The sequence below is a fragment of the Myotis lucifugus genome, unplaced genomic scaffold (assembly GCF_000147115.1).
Source record: "Myotis lucifugus unplaced genomic scaffold, Myoluc2.0 scaffold_133, whole genome shotgun sequence".
In the NCBI taxonomy this organism is placed as follows: Eukaryota; Metazoa; Chordata; class Mammalia; order Chiroptera; family Vespertilionidae; genus Myotis; species Myotis lucifugus.
In genome coordinates this window covers 2,274,716-2,302,063 of record NW_005871181.1, presented here as the reverse complement: position 1 = coordinate 2,302,063, position 27,348 = coordinate 2,274,716, and the positions used below count along the sequence as shown (strand labels likewise).

Genomic DNA, 27,348 nt, shown 5'->3' with positions numbered 1-27,348 from the left:
ACAGCAAGCACTTAAGATTTTAGCCCCGACCCCCTTCCCTCCAACACCGGAAATTGTATAATGGAGGGCTGACTGATCTCAGCCTCGGCAAGAATCAATCAATTTCACTCGCATCCCTGAAGCCCAGCGAGCATCCCTCGACACCTGGACTCACCCCCATCACGAGTGGTTGCGTACAGGACATCGCTGGTGATGCTGTGGACGCCGTTGAAGACAGAGATCAAAATCCGATACTCCGTGTTTGGACTTAAGTGGCCAATGACATGAGCGTTTACATCTGGGAGGATTTTCAGAGATTCATTTGAGGTAGCAGAACTCCAAAAAAGCGTATAATACTCCACGTCACCTTGTAGGTCTTGAAAAGCTGTTAACGATAAACACACAACACCTTCAATGTGGCTGACCTAAAAGGGCCTCAGGGGGAAAAAGACAGAATAAACTCTATGATTTGCTCTCCTAGAATGGGATGGAAGAAAGCATATGGAACCTTCCTTATGGTTGTAATTAAAAAATACATTTTTATTGACTTCAGAGAGAAAGGGAGAGAGGTAAAGAGAGATAAAAGCAATGATGAGAGAGAATCATTGATTGGCCGCCTCCTGCTGGAGATCGAGCCCACGACCCGGGCATGTGCCCTGACCGGGAATCGAACCGTCACCTCCTGGTTCATAGGTCAATGCTCAACCACTGAGCCATGCCAGCCAAGCAAGAGAACAATTACTAACATTGCAAGAAGTAGGCGGCCTTGCCCAGAGGCATGACTAGCTAATGTCCTTAGGAGAGTAGGCTGCATAGGGAGGAAAATGATTATGCAACAATCCTTCCCATCGCTGACCCACCTCCACGAGGTAACCTTGGTGCCCACAGTTACCTGAAAAATGTCTAAGGTATGAGTGGGAATAGCGGCAGATTGCATTACCTACGTCCCGAAGGTCAGAGGTGCGGATGACCCAGGTAATGAAACCTCAGCGAGCTGCTTCAGATCTATTATGTCTGTCGGTTTTTATAAGCAGGCTCTCTTCAGGCATGCAGTTATAACATGAGGGGCCTACAGGCGGGAAATTCAGCAGCTGGACCTCAACAGAAGCATCCATATGTCAGCTGGGGGAGGGGGTGCCTGCCTTCATGAGGAGGCACTTAAGATGGACCAGGAAGGGAAAGAATAGAGAGGAAGAGGGAGATGAGAGAAAATGTATTCTACTGTACAGAAGACTCCAGCTCCAGATGAAAACTGTGTATTTTTCCCAGAGGTGTCTCAGAGGGCATCGTAAGTGTCAACTGACCGACATTCTTCCATCTAAATGGCTTAAAATCCCAACCGAAGGGACACCGAAGACCTTATAAACACCCTAGAATGATAGTCTTTTGCAGAAGTGGATGACTTACTGGCACCACAGATCAACACAACCAGTACTAACTTTAATTTACAATGAATGTCACCTGATACTGGTTTCAATTCACAACTGATACAACATTGGGGCAGATTTACACAGAGGTTCTAAAATGAAATAGGAAGTATGTCTCCTCTTATACTGTAACAAAACTCAAGACCGGATCAGAATCCCAACGGGGAGTAAGTTCACACCTTTCTGTATTATAGGTGACAACCCGAGTGGGTGCAGTTTTCTTGTGTTAAACATATAGTTGAATTGGGGCTTTGCAAGTTCCATATTTCTCAATATTTGGTAACATTCTAGCAAGTTTTGATTCAATTATTTGCCAGGTTTGAAGTAATGCTTAGAGGAATGATTATAATACATATATCTATGATATGATAGATGCAGTATTGTTTTTTTAAATACATCTTTATTGATTTCAGAAAGGAAGGGAGAGGGAGAGATAGAAACATCAAAGATGAGAGAATCCTTGATCAGATGCTTCCTGCACACCCCCTACTGGGGACCAAGCCTATAACCCAGGCATGTGCTCTGACCGGGAATCAAACCATGACCGCCCAGTTCATAGGTCGACACTCAACCACTGAGCCACACTGGCTGGGCATTTTTGTTATTTTCTGATGGAGATAATGGATCACTGTGAATTAAAGGTCAGCTCTTACATGCTCCTCTACCGACCAAGCAGATCTGAAATTTCAGCTACTGCAGTTTCTAAAGTTGCCGGGAAGACTGGATCCATCTGCAAACACTCCTCACCGCCTGCACAGAGGTGATCTGCATGGGGCCAGGGTGAGCCCTGTGTCACTGACGCACGCCCAGTGCTGACGGCCAGGCTCTCTTCCTGTCTTGGGCTGGAATCCCGCCTATGACCAGGGCCAAGGATGACGGACGCACGGGGAAAACTCACTCACATTACCGCCCCCCTCGGAAACGGCTCTCGCTAATAAGGCGTGAGTGACCAGACGCAGGGCCGAGTTCTCTGCCGGGAAGTGCACGTTCAATGGGATGCTGTTTCCAGTGAATACCCGGGCATTTTCATCACAGCTGCTGGGCACCGCAGTCCAACCCAAAGGGGACAGCGCCAGGGAGGGAAGGCCCGGGAGGAGGAGGAGGAGAGAGTCGGCCTCTGAAGAACAGCACAGGGACCTCGGCTTTTGTTGTTTTGGCTTTGGAACCTGTTCATTTCAAATTCACGGCGGTACTAACGCATTAAGGGGAGATAAACACATGACAAGCAGCTTGCTTACTTGGTTTATCCCACCGCACGTCGAGGGCCGAGTGGTTGAGGACAGTCACGGAGACCCTGGCTCCTCTCTGGGGCAGGCCAGCCCACGTCGTCACCGTCGCTTCCTGGCTCGGTGTGAAACCCACGCTGTTGTGGACAAAAACTTTATACGCGTACGTGGTGAACCTACAAGGTTTGTAGAAGAGACACATATACATTTCTCTTGTACAGGAAACAAAACACAATTTCCTTGTTCCTCAAAAATACAGGACTTTTCTGCACAAAATACACAATTTTCTTTTCCCTCTTAACAGTATACATTATCTTCTTTTTCTACACACACACACACACACACACACACACACACACACAATCCTTATTTTTTGTAACTCTTGAGCCTTAACCAGTCTCAGGAAAGTACTTTATTAGGACCACAAAGCACGGACGGCTATTAAAAACCGGCGTGGTTTATCGTCTCCCCCTCTCACTGTTTTGGAAAGTGATGAGGATTAAGATCCGTTCAAGATGCAGCTGCAAATCTCGCCAGTTTTCTATCTGCGTTCCATCGGAGAGTTTCACGCTCTCCTTCTGGGAAATGCATCCATTTTCAAACATCAGAATCTCTCCTCACCATCCTCTTCCTGTACCTACGCTTCTTCCCAGAGAGATAAACCCTTAAATTAAATCCTAACTCGGGAAGGGAGCAATGTCCCCCGCTGGGAGTCTGGCCGCAGTGAGCCAGCTTCTGCCTTCGTGGGAAGATAGTTACTTGAGTTAACCCTGTGGAAACGGAATCTTGCTTTGTAGGCGGAGGAAGCCTGAGGCTGTGATAGGGACTTTCCAAGTTACACAAAAAATGAATGAGTCAAGCCATCGATCCATGACTGGAATTGAACCTGGGACCCTTCAGTAAGAGGGCCGATGCTCTATCCACTGAGCCAAAGGGAACAGGGTTACCTATGGTTTTTAGCAAGTGCTAAATAGTCTACAATTCTGTGGTCAGCAAACTGCGGCTCGCGAGCCACATGCGGCTCTTTGGCCCCTTGAGTGTGGCTCTTCCTAAGCCTTAGGAGTACCCTAATTAAGTTAATAACAATGTACCTACCTATATAGTTTAAGTTTAAAAAATTTGGCTCTCAAAAGAAATTTCAATCGTTGTACTGTTGATATTTGGCTCTGTTGACTAATGAGTTTGCCGACCACTGGTCTACATGACTAAGACACGTGAGAAGGAGTAACAATAGTATTTACTGACTAACGCGTGTTAGAAAGTTCCTACATGTACTAATTCATTAGCTCCTCACAATTACTAGAAAGTGCTATGATGATACCTATTTTGAAAAGGAGGAAAGTCAGGCTCATAGTTAAATCACTTGTTTAAGTCGTCAAGGTAGTAGGTGGGAGAGTACAAATTCAAACCTGGACAGTCAGATCCCAGAGCCTGCTCTTCTGACCATCATAGCGATGACAGCAGTAATGCCAGTCATAATGAGAACCTGATCTGTCCATACTCGGATGCCGGCATATCACTGGGGCTTGAACTTGAGGTATTTTTTCTAGCGGAGGGGATGGATTTTTGCTTACACATCCAAACAGTCTCGCCAAATTTCCTGTGTCCCCACTAGTAGGAATTGGAAGGATGGGGAGTTGGGGTTAAGAGGGTAGCAAGTCTGTGACAATCGAATGAAACGAAGCTAATGGCTCACATGGGAATTGAACCCGCGACCTCGGCTTCATTAGCTCTCCCCCTGAGTAAAATACTTCTAATTGTGTTTTACTCCACAACCTGGCTTAAAAGAAATTTAGCTAGGGTCAGGGTGCCTAATCTCCTACAAAATTTGAATTTTCTTCCACATATCTGATATTATATATTAAGTAATCTTTATGGCTTTAAAGTGAGTCATTTTTTTACTCTTTTCTATAAGTGAAATTAACAGCACCAGATGGCACTAAATGGGTGAATTGTAAATAAATTCTGTAAGTCCTTATTTCTTCCAGTGATACATGAAGCCATTTCATTATAACTTAGGGATGGTGAAATGCACAATTTATGCCTGCGTAATAGAAATGTAGGTCACGTAGATATGCGTAATTAGAATGACCATTTTCAAAGTGATATTACAATTTTAGATAGCTTTAGAGCTTATTTGCTTCAAATAATAAAATTAGCTGCCACATTTTACAGATTAGAAAACCGAGGCCTTGCGAAGGTAAGTGGCTTTGCCTAAGGATACACAACTAGTTAAGGTGACTGAGTCTCCAGTTTCCTCATTTCTAATATTTAATGCTCGCCACTACCCTTGGTTTTATTTAAATGAGAAATCAGTAGGCATCTTACTTGACGTCATGCATTTGTCTTCAGCATTTTCTTTAATTTCCCTGGTGAAGTTAAAATTTAAGGAAATAGCACTTTGAGATCTTAGATAAAATACTTCCTTACACTGTTTTCATTGTACCTGAAACCTAATCTTTATGCAAGTATACAGACCCATGGCTCTGTATGTCAGTTTATATATATTTCACTTTACATTTACAAAGAATGTGTTAGTGTGCTTACAGTGTTTTTAAAGTCACTTCGGGTATATTGGTTTTTGAGATGGACTTAGATGTTGATTATTATTATCATATGGGGCATTCCACTTAGCTAATAATAAAAAATACTTTTAAAAGAAAAATGCTAGATTAATGGGCTTCATATACTCATGCAAAACTTATGGATATCAACTTCTTCTCAAAATATTGTGTTCCCTACATTTGTCTTGAAAAATGTACCATTTCAAACCATGTAGGAAACAGTTTTTTTAGAAATCTGAACAGTGAACTAACTTATATTGAGTCTATACTGTAACTAGTAAAACCAATTGTTTGAAGGCTAATTTAGAAATTCCGGACTGTCACCGAGTTATTCCCTAAATGATCAATTTGTTGAGACCACCCTCAAGGCCCTCCCTTTACGAACACACAGAAAATGGTAAACTTATTGCGTTATCCACACGACTATGGCGTTTTTCCTTGTAAAACACAATATATATTAAAATCTTATTTCTAGAACCATACTCCTCTCAAGGTTCAGTTGCTATTATTCAAGTGAAGTAGCAAACCAGGTTCAGTTGAGATGATGGTTTTTAATCTGTTTACTTACTGAGTAGGTAAGTTAGATAAATGAATGGATGGATGGATATTTCAGCTGATTCAGTCCAGGAAGAGAGAGGGCGGGGAAGCCCAATAGGAAACTTCTAGTTCAAGACTCAAAGGATGATCACTCAGACGGGGAGATGACAGCAATGGGAGCAGCTGGGGAGCAAGGGGTGCATGTGAGCTGTGCCAGGAGAAATGCTGATGTGGACCGAGCACAGAGGCCAGGTGAGGAGGCGGTGGCACACGAGGCCGGTGCTCAGTATTCAGAGTAGAGCTATTCAGTGCTGAGCCTACAGAAGGAACCTGAGAGAAAAGGTGTCTGCAACGTTTTCTTAAAGGAATACCTGTGGTGCTTTAGAATTTAATTACGTTGCTTGGACTCACGAAGGGGTAGAAATCATCTAATCCCATTGAATCGCCTCATTTTATAAACAACAAAAGTGAAGCCAGAGAAAGTAACTTGCCTAAGGTCACCAAGCCAGCTCTCTCACAGGATGGACCAGCACTCACATCTCCCTGCGCACCTGTGCAATCTCCTCCCGACATTGCCTGCTGGCTACTCATCTCTCCAAACTCTAGACCGAATTCTTCCCAGTGCCCAGCTTGTTAACTAAATAATTTCTGCGGACGGCAGTAATGATGTATCACAATTATTCTCCAGAAACAGCGCGCATCTGACAAGTGCCCACTGTCACCCCAGTTTCAGATAGGTTCAAGATTTCCAAGTTCCTCTAATCTTACATTAATCTCTGTCTTGCTGGAGCTGTGGCAGAGGCAGTAAGTTAACATCCCCAAGTTCGAGCTCAAAAGGCTCATTTTAAGACGGCAAACGTGAAACAGACTGTTTCGGCGCGATGACTAACGGCGCAGATAACGACCAAACGCGTTTCACGGCGTCACTGATAACATGCACACACAGTGAAGACGCGACGGTACTTTGAACTATTCAACATGCTCTGAGCTCAATGCTAGCACTTGTTTTCATAGTTTCGTAATCTCACCTGCTAAGACCCTTATCTTCATAAAACCGCTGGGTTCCTGAGTAAATATTGTGCCACAGATTTAAATCTTCTGGGGGATTTGATGCAAGTGGCTGCTGGATTTTACGTCTCAAAAGCTCATATCTAAAGCAAAAGACAAGCAGAAACATTGGGATTATCTCAACTCACGTTATTACCAAAATTCCGGTGTTTCGTGGGGGTATGTGATGTGTGCCTGTGAATGTAAAGAACACATCTTCATTTACGATTACAGAGTTTTTTTGAGATTATTATTTTTTCCTGACTTGAGTTTCAAACAGTCAACTATTTTAAACCCACCAACTCTACTCGCACTTTTCTGCTATCAGTGAGAACGGTCACATTTTAGATTTCTTGCATGTCAGGTTTGCCAAGACTTTCTTGCCAGTTTTACACAAAGTAGAAATACAAAATGCTTATGAAGTTAATGATTTTCTAAGACTTCAACCGTCATTACTTTATAAACAGTGATAATATTATCAACTCCATAGCCTTGGCTAAGGGTCAAGCCACTTCAGAACTACTCTTTTCTTACTTCTTATCTGTATCCCTGACTACATGCTCTACAGGTTTCCAGGTAATAACAGCATACCAAAGGATTATGTGCTGGCTTTGGAATTTTGAAACACATTTGTGTAAATGTATCCTTTAGAACATGCATCAGGTTTTCCTGACATATAATAAAAATACACTTTGAAAATCAAGGAAGGACTATGTCAAGAATCATTAGAGAACAATGGTTGTTGTCTCAAGGGTTTTTAGTTCTTCACAAAATTAGGATATAGCTCGGCCGGTGTGGCTCAGTGGTTGAGCATCAATCCATGAACCAAGAGGTTGCTGGTTCAATTCCCACTCAGGGCACATGCCCAGGTTGCAGGCTCGATCCCCAGTAGGAGGCGTGCAGGAGGCAGCCGATTGACGTCTCTCTCATCGATGTTTCTCTCTATCCTTCTCCACTCCTCTCTTTCAAATCAATAAAAACGTATTTTAAAATTAAAAGATTTCTACCTTGATGAACTTGTATGGTCCCGTAAAGTCAGGATACATAATATGCAATTGTATGAAATTTATGAGTGGGGGATAACCGATAAGGAATTGATTCTACGTTCATACGTGAGTTACAGCCTCCTTCCCTCCTTGAGAGATGAGCCCACAGCAAAATCCAAAGCACAGTCCCTTTTTCTTACCTCAAACCAGGTCCATTTGGCCTGGATGGTGGCTGCCAAGAAACCCCAGCATACGATTCACTGAGGGGGACCATGGACAGCGGCTGAACACCCTGAGGTGGGGAGGGGTGGGTTGTAACGTGGGTGGGCAAACTCTCTGTGCATCCTCCTAGATGCCCGCTCCCCCCTGAGCAAGCCACGATGCTGACTGAGTAATCAGTGAAAGGAGTCAGCCCAGTGATGACGTGGCTTAACACTGCGGGAGTGACGTTCATGATTGTGACGTGAGGGTCGGGCATACGGATCTCGTAGCTAAGCACGTCTCCATTCTGGATGAGCGGGGGTTTCCACGTGACCTGGAGGAAAAGATAAATGGAATCAGTGTGATGACACAGCAACAGAGCAACTGAAGTTCATCAGGCCTGGAATGTCCCTCTGTCTGGTTTTCAGTGAAGTTGCTTGCTAAATGCCTATTTAAAAAAAATTGTATTGATTTCAGAGAGGAAGGGAGAGAGAGATAGAAATATCAATGACGAGGGAGTCATTGATTGTATGCCTCCTGCACATCCCCTACTGGGAATCAAGCCCGTAACCTGGGAACGTGCCCTAACCTTGAATCAAACCTTTAATGGAACCGTGACCTCCTGGTCCATAGGTCAACGTTCAACCACTGAGCCATGCCAGTCGGGTGCAAATGCCTATTTCTGCATGAGACAGAGGTGAGGTTGGGGTCAGTTAGCGACCTCCAGGAACTAAGGGAAATGCCAATCCCTGGGTTTGGCTTTCCATCTTGATACTTTCTAGGCCTGTCAGACCAGCACACACCTTGGTGATTCATCGCCCCGGCGGGGGACCTGGAGCGCACGGAGCGCACACGGAGACAATTCACACGTCCACGCGCATCCACGGGCAGTGAGCAGCAGGGGCTGATCGTTTTCCTGTTTGTAACTCAATTAAATGAAACGTCAGAACCCCTTGCTTTGCATCAGGAGTGTGCGCTCTAAACGTGTAACCACTTTTTTGTGTTAGATGGTGATGAGGGGATCAATACTTGCATTTTCTGAGGATGCACAAGCGGGTTCCTATATTTCACTTGTGCATAATGAAGAAAGTAAAAAACAACATCCCCTATTTGCAAAGATAAGAGATGCACAGAGAGCTTTGACTAAGGCGAGCAAAGGGTGACTGTTTAACTCATGGGCTTGAGCATCAGACGAAACAATGAGGTTTGATAATGGAATCCTATGTGCAGTGGTCCTTTCATTTTCTGGCTAAATTCTGCAGGGGCACATTAGCAACACATTCATGCTCATGGAGGAAAAAGACCCTGGAAAAAGTGCACAGGCCATGAGAAGTATCACTTATGCATATGCCACCCGCGTTCATCTTTTATTGTTGCCTCTCGATGTCCCTGACATTTCAGAGTATATCTTTCAGATATAGACTATAAGCTTCCTGAGAGCAGGGTCCAAGTTTGGTCCCCATGTACCGCCATGCCCACAGAGTTCAGTAAGTAACTGTGATCATGGCTGATTGAAATATATATTTTGCCTTAGCTTGCAATTCTTTTTAAATTTTAAAAGACACATTTCTGGAGACAGGTATATGAATTATCTACATTTGTAATCTCATACAAAATCAAAGTCAGAAGAAAATAATAAAAAAATAAGAATAGCCTGGCTGGTGTGGCTCAGTGGTTGAGCATTGACATATGAACCAGGAGGTCACGGTTCAATTCCCTGTCAGGGCACATGCCAGGGTTGCAGGCTCGAGCCCCTGTAGGAGGCATGCGTAAGGCAGGCGATCAATGATTCTCTCTCATCATTGATGTTTCTCTCTCTCTCTCTCTCTATTCCTTCCTCTCTAAAATCAATTTAAAATATTTTAACAAAAAAAATAGGTGAGAATGATGATTAAGACTCAATTCCTTTTACATTGGTTAAAGTACACCCCATAGCAAAGCCGTGCCTGGACACGATCCCGGTGACACCACTATTCCTGGTGGCAGCCTTAGAGACTCAGCTCGCTGGCCAGGCTGATCTAAATGTTTCTCGAGTGAGTGGAGAAGCCGTGGGTAGTGTTTCATTCCTGGATGAGGTCACAAAATCGAAGAAAAGAGGGAATTTAAAGGGAAAAAAAGGAAGAGAAAAAGCCAGGCAACTTGTTTTGGAGGCTTTTTGATCATCACTGATAAATAAATGAAACAGCATTGTGCATTGAGCCATCCTTCTTTTAAAAGTTTTTCTTCTTTTTTTTTTTTTTTTTTTTTTAGGCCTGCCTATGAAATATTTGTTGGGAGAGAATCCAGAATGATGCCTATCACACAGCTCTGCCTTTGTGTAGGGGACCATGATTACGTCACGTCATATTGATGGGGCCTGCTACCCGAGTTCTGCAAAAGTCCCCCAGGATCAAGACAGATAGTCATTTCCCCAATGATTAACAACTCCAGGCTTGTTGGGGGTTTTCTTTTTACTTTGAGCGAAGAACAATTCTTAAGCTTACCCCATTCGTATAATAAGCACTGTGTGCATATCATGGACTTCCAATGAACTTCCTTCCGGTGTTTTACCCACAGAACTCCAGACACTTTTGACATTCCTATCAAAAACAGGTGTTGCTTTGAACAGTCTCATATGGCAACCAAGTCATCAAGGCTTTTAAACATAGCATCGAGCTTGGAGGCTACATCAAATGTCTTCCACAGTTTCCCCTATGGAGCATCACCCCGTGTTTGGTGTGGGTGGGGGAGAGCACACGCGGGCACCGCGTAGATCCAAGTCATAATTTCAACAGATGAACTTTGCTGTTATGCAAATGTCCTTTGTTTTGTGCTCTGGTGAGCAAGCTACTGTACCGATGCTTTTGGCAGGAGTACAAGCCCGGAGCCATGGAAGCATGTGTGTATTTACACAAAAGAGGCTCCGCAGCTACACAACTCCCTCCTGTTTGGTTACACTAATTTCCCTTGAATGAAGTTTGTCTGCCAGCCAAGACAATGGCAGTTAGCCCGTCCTCTGGAGCGTTCCCGGGAGGACGAGGCAAATAACGGAACGCTTTCTAGATCGCCCAGTCATGCCCTATTTTAATGCCGTTCCCCATCATTTTGATTCTTTGATCATTAAGAAAATATATCAGAGTTTGGGTCATTGGGACTTCGGTTAATATGCTAATCCAGGCCTCCGAGCTTCCCCAGCCCCCCTCATTCTCTGCTCTATTTAAATCTGACGTGGTGGTTAGGCTAAGCATCCCATCGTGGTATTCAAAGTATTTCAGGTGTGTGAGGGCCAACGCAAGCATCGCCACGAGGTAATTAAGGGGACACAGGGAGAAATGAAGCACTGACATCGCATTCAAGAGCATTTGGGCCAAGGGCCAAAGCCCAGTTTCTCCAGAGCGTGCGTAAAACCACCAATGTGTGCGTTTTGTCAGTAGGCGGCTCTGTTCATCACAGAGTCCATCCGGGGCCGATGCCTACGTCTGCAGACAGAACACCCAGTATCTTACCTCGGCTGCCCCGGGTCCGAGCACGCGCACCGTGGGGGGCTGCACCCCGGCGGGCCTGGAGGGCCTCGTGGTCACCTCCGCCCAGGCGCTGCTGTTGGTGCCCCCGCGCAGAGTGCTCATCAGGACCCGGTATTCGTACTTCGTCCACGGGCTGAGGGCGGCCGTCTTGTCCATGTACCGCGTGGAGTGGTTTCCCGGGAGAGTCACCAAGGCGGTGACTTCTTCCTTCCCCTGGACCCTCCTCTCGATGGTGACGTTCTCCACCAAGCCGTTGGGGTGGGCGGGTGGTTGCCATGAGAGGATCACAGATGTCGGGGTATCGGAGAACAACTCGGGGCTTGGGATGCCTTCCGGCGCGTCTGGGGGTGTCCAGACAGCCTGGGACGGGGGGGAGAGGGTACAGCCCCGGGCAGTGCAGGCTTCCACCTGGAAGGCATAGGCGGTGTGTGGGCGCAGCCGGGTCACGGTGCGGTTGGTGGCATCGCTAGGAGCTCTCAGGAAGAGCTGGCCGCGCCGGTACAGGTTATAGTGCGTGAGGACCCCGTTGGGCTTTACAGGGTGCTGCCAGGTGACCAGCATCGCTCTCGGGTCCGCAGCCAGGAGGATCGGAGGGTCCACAGGTCCGGGTCCTATAGTGTTGAATGAAACCCAAAAAGTGATACCGCCTGGAAACGCCCCACATCTCCTGAGAACAAAGCTACGAGGAGCACTACCCCTCCCACAAGGTCACGGAATGGGACACCCGGGAAAAGCCAAGGAGTAAAGACAGGGACTGGGATGGCGTTGCTCACAAACGTGCAAGAGGGACTTGCTGAGTAGCACTGAGCTAGTCTGTCGTTTTCCTTTCTAAAATGGCTTTATCCAAATCGTGTCTTTTTCTTAAAGTTCATGCTAAGAAAGAGCCCGAGGACTTTTTGGAAATCAAGGCATTAGAGGAGAAATAGACACGAGGGCGGTTGTAGCCCAAGTTCTAGCTTCTGCCACGGTTTTTTCCTCAAGAGCCCCAGTCACTAATTATAATCGATAGCACTATCCTAACAAACTCGGTTTACAGCCCAGTCACCCCCTCCCCTGGCCCCCACCCCACACCATTCACTCCATATTCCACGTTACGCCCAGCTCTGTTTATCATTCCCGGCCGTGTTTGGCAATTTATCTACTCCCTGTTAATATTACAGGTGATTTTTTACTCCGGCTGTGACAGAAGCTGCCGATGGAGCTCTTTCACCTACTGATAAATAAACAATGCACAGATCTGACCTTTGGGGGAACAGGTTTTACGCTCGCTCCACTCAGCATTCTAACTGATTCAATTATCAGAAAGGTTCGGGAGGCCCCGTGAATACTGAAGAAGGCCCGCCATATGCCCGCGAGGTGCCGCGGAACGCCAAGTACCCTGCAGCCCTCCAGAGAAATTCCCTAATTGTAAATAATTTCGCCGCGCGCCACCATCAAGTCACCTTGAATGCAAGCCCCTCAGCCCGCGGAGGCAAAGTGTTATTTAAGCTTTACTGGGCTGCGTTAAATTCTGCCATGTGAAGGGCTGTTAAGTTTTTCAATTGAAATTTCATTTAAAATGCAGGTGCTTTTTATTATACGGAGGCTTTACTGCTCTCTAGGTACAAGCAAGAACACGGTGCAATAACACAAATCTGCTCAATCACTGATCAGTAACAGCTGTAATTCCGGAACATTTAGCATTCTTATAAACCACGGCCCGAAATCTATCAGTTGCTACAGCAGATCAAGAATATACCCTATTCTCCTTTTCCAGCCCACAGCGATGTTGACATTTATGAGATTTTTTTTCTGTGAACATTAGATTTAAAAAAAAATCTTTATAAAAAGTATACTTGGACTTAGTAATTGTTCCAAACAGCATTGATTACGTGAGTGTGTGTGCACAGGTGCGATTCAGTGTTACACTCAAGGTTTGTTTTAAATGTAACAGCTGCTTCACAAAACCAGTGACTAAGGTCATGCAAGCACAGTGTTATGCAACGGGGTCCATGTATTTGTCACCAACTGGACTGATGGTCGAATCGAAATCGCTATTTGAGAGGAAAGATGTTGCCCAGCACTAACCCTGACATCAAGTCATTGCTGACGATTTGGTAATGCATCCCATCGGGAGAGAAAAACCCCTACACGTCCAGGCATCTTGGTAGGGATCCCATTTGGCATTTTAGTCTGAGACTAGCTTTCATGTTAAAGCTTTCTTAAAACCACGGTGACATTTCTCACGTTTGCCCTCCGGTATACAGAAGTGGCCATTATTATGTCAAAATAGGAATTCCTTTCTTATTCGTACGTGTCATCCAAACTTGGCTATTTCCCAACAAAAAATCAGCGTGAATCTTGTAAGATGTCAGTGTTGTTTTGAGAAACTACATCCTCTGAGATTGGGGTTCATAAAATCAACGCTGGATTCAAGGCTTTCATATCTAACTCCATGCCACCCTTTTTTTTTAAAAAAAATAGCAACATACACTTACAACTCAGAATGTTTTGTATTAGGGCTTCACCAGGGTTTTGCATAATTATTTCTCACATGTGCCCTCTCAAACTGGGGACTTTTTCAAGGGGAAGAAACAACAAGGATGCGGTTTGATGTGTTTTGATGGAAATACGCTTTTCATTTCTCCCGGATAAGACGCTATGTTATGAGTGAAACAGCCATGATAATGAGATGAACTTGTACTTCAGGCCCCCACGGAACACAGGCTTTCCCTCAAGATGATCTCTTATCTTGGGAAAGAAGATGCTCCATGTCAATTTCATGATTTCGCCCCCCTTAAAAGCCAGTGCATTTTATTAGCTCTCCGCAAGGAGTCGGCTCCCTGCTCCTGTCGCAAGAAGGGCCCTTAAACTTGTGTGACTCAGGAGAGGGATCCGAAAGCAGCTTAATTAGCTCCTCTGGCCAGGCAAGTGTTAAAACCCGACTCCTGGCACGGGTTCAAGTGTGTGCTTTAAAAGGATAGGCCGGATCGTCTTATTCTATATACAAATCAACCGGCATGCTACTGCGTGGTGGAAAGGGTCAGCACAATTATGTAAAACATGAGTAATAACTATAATTGGGGCAGTTTGCTAATACAATAAAAAGCTCTGAACACGGGCAAAGTTATGCTCACGGCGGTAGCTATCACTTTCTAAAGGAAGAATTCATGGGTGAAATGACATGAAAAAGATGGTTATAAAATTTTAATGGAATGATAAAAGGCAAAAGTCAGCCTCTCAGCTGAATTCTTAAAATCCCAATATATCACCATCCGCCGCTTAACTGTAAAATCAATGTGGGGTGTAACATGTTGTCAATGCAGCTGTCACTGGGAAGTATGACAGCCACACAGCTCAGCCGGCCAGGGACGGAAATACACCCACACGGCCGTACCCGGAGCGCGACTGTTCGGAGAACTCCCTCCCGGGGCCGGGAACGGGGCATTCTCTGTCCAGATCCAGACTCGGAGTACAGGCCATTTCATTATTACAGCATCAATAACAGAAAGTAGTTTCGTTTTGGCAAATGAAATTGTCTTTTATGGGAAACGATTTTGCTCCACGGCTTCAGAAGTTCAACCCCAGCCTTAGACAAAGCTGTTAACGAAGGGGTCTGCTTATTTTCACACTCAGGTGTGCATGTTGGGAAGGGTGTGTGTGCGCACACGCGCACGTGTGTAATTGTGTGTATGAATGAACGGGTGGACCCACTCACACCTTTTGTGTGTGTCTAACTTTCCGTGGTTTTCACCTCTTCTAGACTCGCTTGTTATTAGTCACCTGCAACTGCTCAGTTTCCCTGTTAGGTCCTCATTGTTGGCCTGAAGCAACTTTTTACCATTTTCATTAAAAACTCACTCAGTTTCAAAGCCCTTTTTCAGTAATATCAACTCCACAAATAAATATTCCCAGAATTTCCCAATGAATTAAAAATCAAGGTGGCAAACATATGGATGCATAATTACACAGAGCAATATGTTATATGCTAATTATTAATGTGGCCTTTTGATATTCACTACTGATATGCTAGCAGAAGTGGAGAGTGATGGAGTCCTTCATCCCTTTAATCATGAAATCTATCAATTTATTATTTATACCCCAACTACCTGCCGACAGGATTTCTGACAGCTCATCATAAAAGACTTAAATGTAATAGGACCAATAAAATAAAGATAAAGAAATATTAATCTGATGATGATGAAAAGGATTCAACAGCTTATCCCAAAACAAAGAGGAAGAACGGGCACCATGATTTTGCACCAAAATGAACATGCAGCTCCTTGGCAACTGATGAAATAAGAAAAGGCTGGTAACACAGGCGCCATCTATATATATAAAAGCCCAAGCAACTGTTATGACAGGTCGACCAAATGACTGGTCGACCAGTCACTATGACATGCACTGACCACCAGGGGGCAGATGCTCAACGCAGGAGCTTCTGCCTGGTGGTCAGTGCACTCCCACAGCCAGCCAACCTCCTGTGGTCCCTCCCCCTGGCTGGTTGGCCCTGACTGTTCACTGGGCCTCTAGTTGATTAATAAAAGGAACTGCTGAAGACCAGTAAGTGTGAAAATGGAAAAGATATTACTTGGTCGTCTGAGAGTAGGAGAACCAATATTGGGAAACTATTTTTCTCCATTTCTCCTGAGATCAGGACCAGAGAGTATACATTAGTAAGAATGCTTTTTCTTCCAGAATTGGAGCATATAGTTCAGTAAATAGCTCTGGACCCATCCTTAAAGGTTTGGGATAGAAAATTAAGTATGCTGATGGGAGAATTCAGGAAGGCAGGAGTGCAGTCTGCAAAGAACGAGAGGTTCCACATTGGGAAGAGCAGGGTGCCTTATAGGCCCTGAAGGCCAGGCAGATAGACTTTTCCATTAACCAATCCATCCTTCCAAAGCATTTGTCCTCAAAGACATATGTACCCCTATGCTCACTGCAGCATTATTCAAGGTGGCCAAGACATGGAAACAACCAAAGTGTCCCCTGATAGATGACTGGATAAAGATGTGGTACCTATATACTACGTAATAGTACTCAGCCATAAGAAAAGATAAATACTCTCAGCAATAAAGATTTAAAATAAAATAAAGAGAAAAGATAAACTACTACCATATGGGACACCTTGAATGGTCCTTGAGACTATTATGCTAAGCGAATTAAGTCAGACAGAAAAAGCTAAGAACCACATGATTTCACTTATATGTGTGACATAAAACTGAAATTCACAGACAGCAGTATGGTGGTTACCAGAGGGAAGGGGAGTGGGGTTAGTAAAAGGTAAAGGGGGTCAAATATATGGTGATGGAAGATGATTTGACTTTGGGTGGTGGGCACACAATGTAATATACAGATTATGTATCATAGAGATGGACACTTGAAACCTGCATAATTTTATTAACCAATGTCTCACCAATAGGTTTAATTAAAAATTCCTCAGATCACCTGGCTGAGGGGGCTCAGTAGTGAGCGTTGACCTATGAACCAGGAGGTCACAGTTCCATTCCAGGTCAGGGCACATGCCCGGGTTGCGGGCTCAATCCCCAGTGTGGGGCGTGCAAGAGACAGCCAATCAATGATTCTCTCTCATCATTAATGTTTCTATCTCTCTCTCCCTCTCCCTTCCTCTCTGAAATCAATAAAAATATATTTTAAATAATTCCTCACGGCCCTTTTCTCTGTCCACGAGAATTTCCCTTTGCACCCTCGCATTTGCTTGGGCGGCTAGTGCTCATTTCCTGTCCTGCTGAACTTCCTGCCTGTGGATAGGAGATCATGCCCCCTATTAATTAAGCATCACCAGCGAGGTAATCCATAGATGGGAATAGAAATGATGAGTGCCAGAGAATGGAGACCATTTCTTCCCTTTTCCAGTGTGGCATTCTATGGGAATCACCTCTGCAGTGGGTTGAATAATTATGTTCAGGTCATCTCTTTATTCAATTGTTTTAACAATTATTTCTTTAAAACTCTATTTCAAGTGTGAGCTCTCTAGACCATAAATCTGTAGAGAGCTTGTGACCAGGCTGCCCGCTTCCCCGGAGTGTATGGAAGTCCCCCTGAAGGGGAGTAGGTGTGCTGAGTGGCGCATTAATGCCTCCTGGGCCTTAGGCGGTGTTTACTGCGCTGTGCTGATAATTTGCTAAATGGTCCCCTCAAGACCAGAAGGACTTGGGATGTGCCCTGTAAAGGACCTAACTTGCTCCCAGGGAGAAATGGACGAAATAGTACATATTATTGTTCATAACTGATGTTTGTAAAATTAGGGAAGCTTTGAGGAACGAAAATAGTTCTGATTCTATCTCATCTGATGTCACCTCCTCACTACAATACTGTAATTAAGGTTACTGTAGAAATAAATATTCTATTGAATAAACAACTGGTACTGTTTCAAACACTATGCCTTTGGACTAATATCTAGTTTTGAGAAAGTCACTCCAGTCCTCACTGGACATAGAGCTGGAATGGCAGTTGGCCAACAGAACAACATCTTCTAAGAAGCCCCGGATTAAAAGAATTGACAAGATTAACCCTAAAAATATCATCAATGCTCAAAGATCCAGTGTCCTCATTCACTCTGTGTGGCTCGCATTAATTTACAACTTCTCTACACAAAATTATGCTTCCACTGGTATGCTTTTATAGAGGTAGTTTGTATAAAACTAAATATTATGTCCATGAGTTTATTTCTTATATAACCTAGTAAAAACATATAAATGCAAACATAGCTCTTCCATGAAAAACTACAAACTTTCTGGGTTGACTAAGGCAACCCCAATCTATTGTAGGTATTAGATGCAGAATCACTGCGAGTAGATTCTACTTCTCGGTTCAGAAGGCTGTCTGTCAAGTGCAAATAGAAGTACAAGGAAACCTACTTCCAGGGAAAGGTATCATGATGCTCTGAGCATCCTCAAACCGTCAGGCCCATAGTTCAGGTCTTCTACCTGCAGGAACCCCTCCAGAGCAGAGAGCCCTGCAACATTTGGTCACAGAGGACAAGCTGACAAGCTTTCTCTCGCAGGGCACCTCGAGGTACCCTGAAGGATGGAATGGGGCCACGTCTGTACGCCCAGCCCTCCAACCCTCCAGGCACGCATTTTCCTTCTTTCTGGAACATTTAACCACCCTTGCCCTACAGAAGACTACTGCCACTAGATGTCCAAAGAATACAGGAGGACTATTTATGAGTTTAGGAAAAACTAAAGACATTCAAGACTCCCCCGTGTAGAGGACATTTGGCTGCGTATCGTGCAGAACACTTACTGTCCTCCGTCGTCATGAACAGAATCCAAGGGCTGAGCGCACTGCCAAATCCATTGGAGGCAACCACCCGGAACGCGTACTCCGTGTGCGGCTGGAGGTCCCTCACTTCATGGCTTAACGATGCCGAAGGACTGGAAAATAACCTATAGGGACACATTTTAGAGAGTTTCAGACACTCAAAGAAATAAACAGGTAAGGTCAACATGCAGTTAAGCATTGCACTTTTCCGTCCTCACATGCTACCTCTTTGAAAATGAGTAGCCATTTGGCTGAGGGCTCATAATATTGCATTCATGTGAGCTGTACATGACAGTAGCACTCAGTCAATGCTAGCATTAAGCATGTTTGCCACATGGAACTTGTAGGATGGATATGTATTATAATTTTGTAGCCACAGTTCACCAGACAGCATTTTGGGGGTTCAAGTGCATGCTTGCTTTATGTAATAGATGTGCTGATGAAAAATGAAGTGTGAAGAAACCTTCTTGTAAAATCTTATTTTCACATGAAAAGTAGGTATTTTTACAAAGCAAATCATTATCCCCTAGGGCAGTGATGGCGAACCTATGACACGCGTGTCAGAGGTGACACGCGAACTCATTTTTTTGGTTGATTTTTCTTTGTTAAATGGCATTTAAATATATGAAATAAACATCAAAAATATAAGTCTTTGTTTTACTATGGTTGCAAATATCAAAAAATTTCTATATGTGACACGGCACCAGAGTTAAGTTAGGGTTTTTCAAAATGCTGACATGCCAAGCTCAAAAGGTTCGCCATCACTGCCCAAGGGTATTGCTTGTTGTTTTGTTTGTATGAACTTTTAAAAGGTGGCCTGTCTGGCTGGCGTGGCTCAGTACTTGAGCGTCAACCCATGAACCAAGAGGTCACCGGTATGATTTCACGTCAGGGCACATGCCCGGGTTGCAGGCTCGATCCCCAGTGGAGGGCATGCAGGAGGCAGCTGATCAATGATGTTTCTCTCTCTTCAATGTTTCTATCTCTCTATCCCTCTCCCTTCCCCTCTCTCTAAAAATCAATTAAAAATAAAAACAAAAGGTGGTTTTTATTTGTTACAAATAAGAACGGACCTATGCTCAAACACCTGAAATTCATCTAAGGCTATTAAGCAATGTTGCCCCAGTAAATTTCATTTTACAAATGGGAACGAAGATGAAGCTATGGCTATACCACACCCCAGTGCCCGCTGGGAGGATGGAAGGGGCAGAATGCTCACTCTAGCAACGCAGGGGAGGAGGGGCCCGGCCTCATCTGGAGCTGGTAGCGGGCTGAGCCGGGGGCGTTGTTCCGAGCTGGTGTAGACCAGGCAACCTGAAGACTGGTCGGAGCGGCGGCCGCAAGCCTGGGAGGCAGCATGCCATCTGGAGCTGTGGGGACACATGGATGAATTAGAGCAGAGAAAACCGCGGCGAACATATGCTGGACGGACCGAAATGCCCCGTATCCTGGAAGAACTGTGGCTCGGGATCCACAGCCGTGTTAACCATGGCCCAATTAGTTTAACATCTTCGTCCCTGAGCCGCTGTAGGTCCCTATTGTTCACTTCAGCACAATCGCACTGGGATTTCACTCCCAGAAGCCAGCCCCCGAGCACACGGCAAGGCAGACGAATGCGCAGCACATTCCCACCTGGACTTCTGTTTGTCTAATTGAAAACACCGAGGGAATCTAGTGCAGCCAATGCTGAAGCGCCTTTTCAATGTAACTTTTGCTCAATCATCAAGCAATCGACCAGGGAAGGAGTCCAGGGTTTTATTTCTCCCATGTCGCCCGTTCGCCGCTTTAATCACAGTGCTCATGAGCACACGGGCTTGTCATTTTCGTGTTGAGGGAGGTTTATTGTAAGTGTGTTTTCCTACAATGATAAATACGCAGGAATGGCTGCAATGAGCCCACTCTAGCCTTGATTCTCACCCATGAAAATGTAAAAGTGAAACCCTATGCGCCTGGGTTTTACACAGTCCGCCGCCCCTTCTCACCGTGACTCCGTCCTTATTCCAAAATGCTGCAAGGTGGGGCATGCATGTTGCTTTTCACAGGCGGGTGGGATCTCTGGTGAATCTTCCCTGAATTCAGTGGACCTGCTTGATACAATCTACCGGGGCAACCTATTCAAACAGTTCTGGAAGGCCTAACAGGAAAGAGTAGAACTAAAGCCTATTCTACTTACAAAGCTGACACAATGACTCTGGTTATTCAATTATTTCCCCAACAGGTATAACTTGAAGGAACCTATCATATCAAAGCCTGTTCTAAAGCCCGTCAGGAACTCAGAAGCAAACTACACAAACTTCTGTGGCTTTAGCAAAATCACCTAATGACTCTGAGGTATGTTTCTCATCTTTAAAATGGGGACAGATTTTTTTCCTTTGCAGGATTGCCGTAAAGATCACAGATAATGTAAATAAAGCACCTAAAGTTACATTGCCTCTGATCTGGCAATTTTTAATTTATCAGTCATGATTATTCCTATTGTTATTTTATTAGACTAATTTGAACTTCCCTTAGAGTGCTACAATGTAATTTTTAGAAATATTCTTACTGTAATATAAGCTCCTTATGGTCCAAGATGAGTAGGGGCCATTGGTGAAGGAGAAGAGATCAAAACAATAAAAACAACTTTCAGGGTTCATTTTCAACTTCTTTTATAACATTCATTTCTGTGGTGTGAGTGTTATGTGCTCTCCAACTCGGGATAACCTGCCTGTGAACTGAGAGGTTAATGAATGACCGGAGATGAAAAGGGAAGAATTAGATTACACGTCCCATCAATTCGTTGTCAGGGTTTCGAGTTCATCAATGATTTGCTAATTTATTCAATAACCAGGTATTGAGCCTCTCCTCTGTATGAAGCAGCGATCTCCTGTGTGGAGGGGGAACAGCACTGGGTGCAGGAGACGGGGCGTCCCTGGGAATGGAGGCAGCAGGCCATGCGCACACAGATGCACGAGATCACACCGCACCGTGACATGTGCCCGGGAGGAAAGCAGAGCAGAGCAAGGGGAGGGAAAGTGGAAAGAATTGTGATTTTCCTTATTTTATAACAGTTCAAGTTGTACAGGGAAGCCATGGGAAGAACTTGTCATTGGGTAACATTTGAGCAGAGACCTCAATGACAATAGGAAGGTGGCCGGGAGAATAAAAATCAGAACAAAAATCAGCTTTGACACATTATCAACATGAGACATTTGAGTAATAAATATGCCCACCAAAATAATCTCTTCAAGTGTTAAAAACTACATCACCGTGCTATCAGAAAATAGAGAAATGTCCAGAAGGAGACCCCATCATGACAACAACAAAAACAATAATAATAATGATACAATATCTTGAGTTCTCTTCTGAGTGATAACAACAACAAAAAAAGTACTCCATTCAATTGGTCACACTCTGGTTATATAACATTGCAAAATATTTCCAAACAGAGTGATCATCCTCAATTATTTACGTAGCACTCTTCATTCTGCGTGCTTTCGGTAACGCTGAATCCTGGAAACCTTCCTTTCCCCTTTGGTTAACCCCTTTTATCCAAACCTATTCCTCAGAGGCCCCTTAGCCCCGAAGCAATAACTGGGAGCCGGCCATAATTCCATCCCTGGTTCCGTAGCAGGAGAGCCGCGTATCTATCAGCTTGATATATGGCCTCCAAGATGCTATGTTGCTCAAAACACTTCTCTCAAGTTTAATATGACCCTCCCGGGGCAAGCACTCCACAGACAACCTCCTGAATCAACACATCTTGCCCAGTAAATACTCATTCTACACGGCGACTGGAAAAAAACAGCCACCCCGACCTATAAATTCAAAGGAAGGGTGCTCTTCATAAAATTTCAAATTTAACCTTTTTTTTTGGAAGGCAAAATGAATACAAAGCTTTAAGTAATAAATTAAATCACAGATTGAACTAGTATAGCTGGTATAATCTTTTTTTTGTGGTATAATCTTTTGAATGCATGCTTTTATTAAACTTATAAATGTAGGATTTTATTAACCTTTTAGATAAATGTATACTGGTGGATCCTTCCCTATCCAAACAATGGTAATAAAACCACAACCCTTCCCCCCCCAAAAACAAACAAACAGAAGGCCCCAAACCTTTGCTCCATACAGATATACAGAATTCTGGGGGAAGGTCTATGAAGCAAAAAAAAAGACTTTTTTTTTTCATGTGACCAGTGACTTTCTAAGGTTGTAGTGGCTGGAAGAGTAAAGTTTTGGGGACAAAATAAATTCAGTGGGATTCTCGTAGCACCAACTTGTTACCACTGTGGTGTATGTTTTGTGTGTATGTGTGTGCATTTCGAGCCACTGGAATAAAATATTGCCTTAAGATACCAAAGAAGCCCATCATAGTTTGTATTCAATGTAAACCTATAATAAAAGACACTGAATGCCATTCTGCACAAGGCTCTTTGTTGTGGGTGGAAAAGGGCAGGGCAGATAGAAAAGGGATGGGCCGATCTACTTGACATTTAATAGAGATAAGACGTGACTCAAATAACTATAACGCCAAATGTGTACACAGCATAAAAAAGTTGAGTGCTGCCCAGCTGGCGTGGCTCAGTGGTTGAGCGTCAACCCATGAACCAGGAGGTCACGGTTCCATTCCTGGTCAGGGCACATGCCCGGGTTACAGTCTTGATTCCCAATGTGGGGCATGCAGGCGGCAGCCAATCAATGATTCTCTCTCATCATTGGTGTTCTCTCTCTCTCTCCCTTCTCCTCTCTGAAATCAATATATATATATATTACACACACACACACACACACACACACACACATACACACACACAGATACAGTGAGTGCTACAAGGGTTTCAGGAATCAGGACTCAGATGTGCATGTACTCTGGACCCCGCCTTTCAGAGGAGCAGCCTTTCAGAGGCCCTGCCACAGGGACATAGTTCATCTGGGGCAATCAGGTCCTCAGCCTAATTCCAGGGCCTGGGACACGTGTCCACCTGCGTGTGCTCATTCCGAGCAGCCCTGAAGTTTCCCGCTGGCTTCACTTGGAATCTGACCCCAGCGCAGCCCTAACTACCCGCACCTCAGAGATGGCTGGCTGGCATCCTCGTTCAGGTCTCCCTGCTCACATCTCACGGGAGAAGCCATGACCTCTCATCTGTACCCATCCTGCCTGGATGGCCTGGCATGTGCTCAAATCCCTCCGATCACACATTTTCCTCTTGTTTTCTGAAACAGCGACATATGAGTGAGGATTTTAAATTCCAGTTTCCAGAATGGAACATTAGAGTTCAGACACACATATTGAGTCATTGAGTCATAAACAAATTGAAAACAGAAGGCCAGACTCCATTTCCAGTCACTAAACCATATGTCATTAAAAAAGAAATTAATTATGAGGAATATGCAGATGTGCTAACAAATGGACAGTCAACCTTGAGCACAAGGATGTACAAATAGAGCAGCATTAAATCGTGACAAGTAGGCTAAAACAGATTTCGTGTTCACAAAACAATCTCTCGCCATAGCTAATCCTTGGAACCTGTATGCTGTGGGCCAGGTTCCTTAACATAAATATTCCTAATTCTCAGAATCACACTACAGAATTGCAGTGTCAATTCTTTGTAATACAGATAACGAATCTGAGGCTCAGAGAGGTGACGTGTTTTATCTCAAATCACAAAACTGGGCTGCTGGCAGAGTGGGAATTTAAACTGGGATTGATGAAATTCAGAGACAGTGGCCCTAGTTCTATACCAGAACAGCATGCTATGGGAGGTGATTTATAATAGAAAATAAACATTAAATATATTAAATAAATGGAAAAGCAAATCACTGATACCATGAAATACATTAGTTGTAGTAAAGGCTGTATTTATTTTCTGTCCAAGTCATATTCCTAAATAGTACTTTCCTGGTCTTATTTCTTCGTCAAAGCAGGGTTGCTGTCTCCTTGTAGACTAAGAATATTCACTTAACAAAGGCTTCTGTTGGATACAGCACAATATTGTTTTCGGTATTATAAATAATACTAAGGATCCTGAGTATCCTAATCAATGCATCTTTGGTGTGCTTTCTAGAATCATGGGGTCAATAGGAATGAATGTTGCTGCCATTTCAGATATAATTTGACAAAGTGCGTTCCAGAAAGTTGCATTTACGTATACTCCCATTGTTACGGTATGAATGATCCATTACTCAGTATCCCCATCAAAATGAGCCTTTGTCTACATGCATTTATGTAGCTATATACATATAATAGATAATAATGTAACTATATGTCATTAGATATAGTACTATATAATTATGTTATATAACATAATATGACAAGTATATATAATCTAAATACATACCATAAAATCTAATGAGGCAGCCATTAAGATCTACACTCTGTTAGCAAATTAAAAGTATCCTATATAATAAAAGCCTAATATGCTAAGTGTCTGGTCATCCATTCAACCAATCAAGCTAATGATTTGTTAAGGCCGCTCAACTGCTTGCTATGATGTGCACTGACCAGGGGGCAGATGCTCCAACCAGTAGGTTAGCTTGCTGCTGGGGTCCGGCTGATCGGGACTGAGCAAGATGGGCCAGACATGCCCTTGAGCCCTTCCATAGTCCCTCCCCAGCTGGCCAACCTCCCACATCCCTCCCCAGCCCTGATCATGTACTGGTGGGGTCCCTCAGCCTGGCCTGTGCCCTCTCACAATCCGGGACCCCTTGGGGGATGTCAGAAAACCGGTTTCAGCCCAATCCCACAGGCCAGGCCGAGGGACCCCATTGGTGCATGAATTCGTGCACTAGGCCTCTAGTTTCTAATAAAAGGGCTTGAGAGTGATGACGGAGGAGATAGAGGCAACAGGCTTTATGGACTCAAGCTAAAGAAAAGATGAGATTTCTTCAAGGTTGTCACCACTTAGAGGGGTATTTAGGAGAAAAGTTCTGCTTAGGAAGGGTGTGCTTAAAATGAAAATTGTTTAAAAAAACCCATTTTTTTGTTACTCAATTCAGTGACGAAATAAAATATTCTTGAACAAAACCTGTATCTTGGGTCTTTCACTGATTCCTTTTGGGTCCACATTTCTGAGGAAAACCCAAATTTCACCAATGTTGGACTGGTGTGAGGCTGCGTCAATCAAAATTGGTGCAAATACCTGTCAAATGTCCTCTGAAACCCAACTGGCAGATCTCACCCGGCTCTAGTGATTGTTCTTCATGGGATGAAAAATGGTCCCGTGTTCACTAAGAAAGCCCTAATTAGAACAGAAGAGCAGCCGGGGTGTCCCCAGCTACGGTGTATAATAGGAGGACTATTGCAGGAGGTGTCAGAGGTTGGCCAAGGGCACCGGCATTGAGAGACGCCACGGAATACGAATTGCTCTTGACCACTTTGAGAAATGGAAGATCCCACTGCACATTAGCATCCACGTGACCAAGGCAACATCTCTCCACCTCCACCTCCCTTTGTGGTTTAAGATGAAAGAGTTGCTTACAATTGCTCTGCAGGACAGTTTCAGTGACTTTGTTAAGCTGGAAACATCAGACAGACTGACATCGCCCCCTGTTAATTTCCAAATACCTCAGAGCTGTGAATGTGCAGCTCCTGGTGCTCAGAGAACAATGGGAATTTTGAATTTCATCAGGTACATTAGTTTGTTTAACTAGAACACCGAACTGTCACTTTGTCAGACTAATTAGAGGCTCTGAGGTTGGTGGTCAGAACGCCTAGAAGAATTTTTTTTTGGGTTAAGCCTCAAACCACCAATCAAATTTCATTCTTTTTCCTTACAGATTTCCTCGATTTAGACACTCCATTTAAGCCTTAGCTCTTGACATTTGAATTCCTCTTAGTATTCCTAAGAGAATTTCTTATTATTCCTATTATTTTGAATACCATCATATTCATCCAAATGAGTTTCTAGGCAGCACAGATTAAATTCCTTTTTCCTGTAGAATCTGATTACTTGAGGCCTTTGTGGAAGAATGTATCTTCAATTGGAAAAATAATTTAAAAAATACACAACCAACATATTAGTGGATTAAGTCTACGCCGTTTTCAGTTAAAATATTGTTCATTCACTTCATTTAAAATAACTCTCTGAAGAATTTCACCTTTGTAAAATTAAAAATAGATATGCATGGCAAGGTTAATACACGATTTTAAAATGAGTAAATTCAAGACAGGTCAAAGCCACTCTCTTTAGCGCGAGTGCACTGTCTTCCCTCTCAGAATGTGTCTAACAAGAACAATAGTTTTTTTTTAAAAAGTAGTTAAGACGATAAACTACTGTATTTGAGAATTGGACTCTTTCTTATGATGCCACTGCACTTACTATTCTGGAATAGAACCAATAAAGTGATCTTTGAACAACGGACGAAACTTCAGAGGGGATTGGTTGTAAAAGTCACCTTAGCAGTGGGACTGGATCTAATCTTCAAGTTGATTCATTACTCAACTAATAACAAAGAGATGGAGCCCTAAAACACTCAGATTATATATGGGGCATTCCTTACCTCAACACGCCATTAATTTCACATTCTCTATTAGAGAGAATAAACAGTAGTCATTAGCACAATCAAAGATGCTGAATGACTGCTAAGAACTGATTTCAGCTCAGGAGTAGTAGAGTTAGAATCAGAAG

General features: G+C 43.9%; 1 protein-coding gene across 1 annotated transcript in view; it reads right to left on the bottom strand.

The window, feature by feature from the left end:
- USH2A (usherin) overlaps positions 1 to 27,348 on the bottom strand; it is a 295,540-nt gene that overhangs the window by 17,622 nt on the left and 250,570 nt on the right. The window contains exons 38-44 of the mRNA XM_006094330.1: positions 19,959 to 20,109; positions 18,722 to 18,864; positions 11,453 to 12,081; positions 7,967 to 8,301; positions 6,762 to 6,884; positions 2,645 to 2,808; positions 155 to 364 (exon numbers count right to left, since the gene is read on the bottom strand). Of these exons, the coding sequence (XP_006094392.1) occupies positions 155 to 364; positions 2,645 to 2,808; positions 6,762 to 6,884; positions 7,967 to 8,301; positions 11,453 to 12,081; positions 18,722 to 18,864; positions 19,959 to 20,109 (1,755 nt within the window). The remainder of the gene's footprint in view (positions 1 to 154; positions 365 to 2,644; positions 2,809 to 6,761; positions 6,885 to 7,966; positions 8,302 to 11,452; positions 12,082 to 18,721; positions 18,865 to 19,958; positions 20,110 to 27,348) is intronic.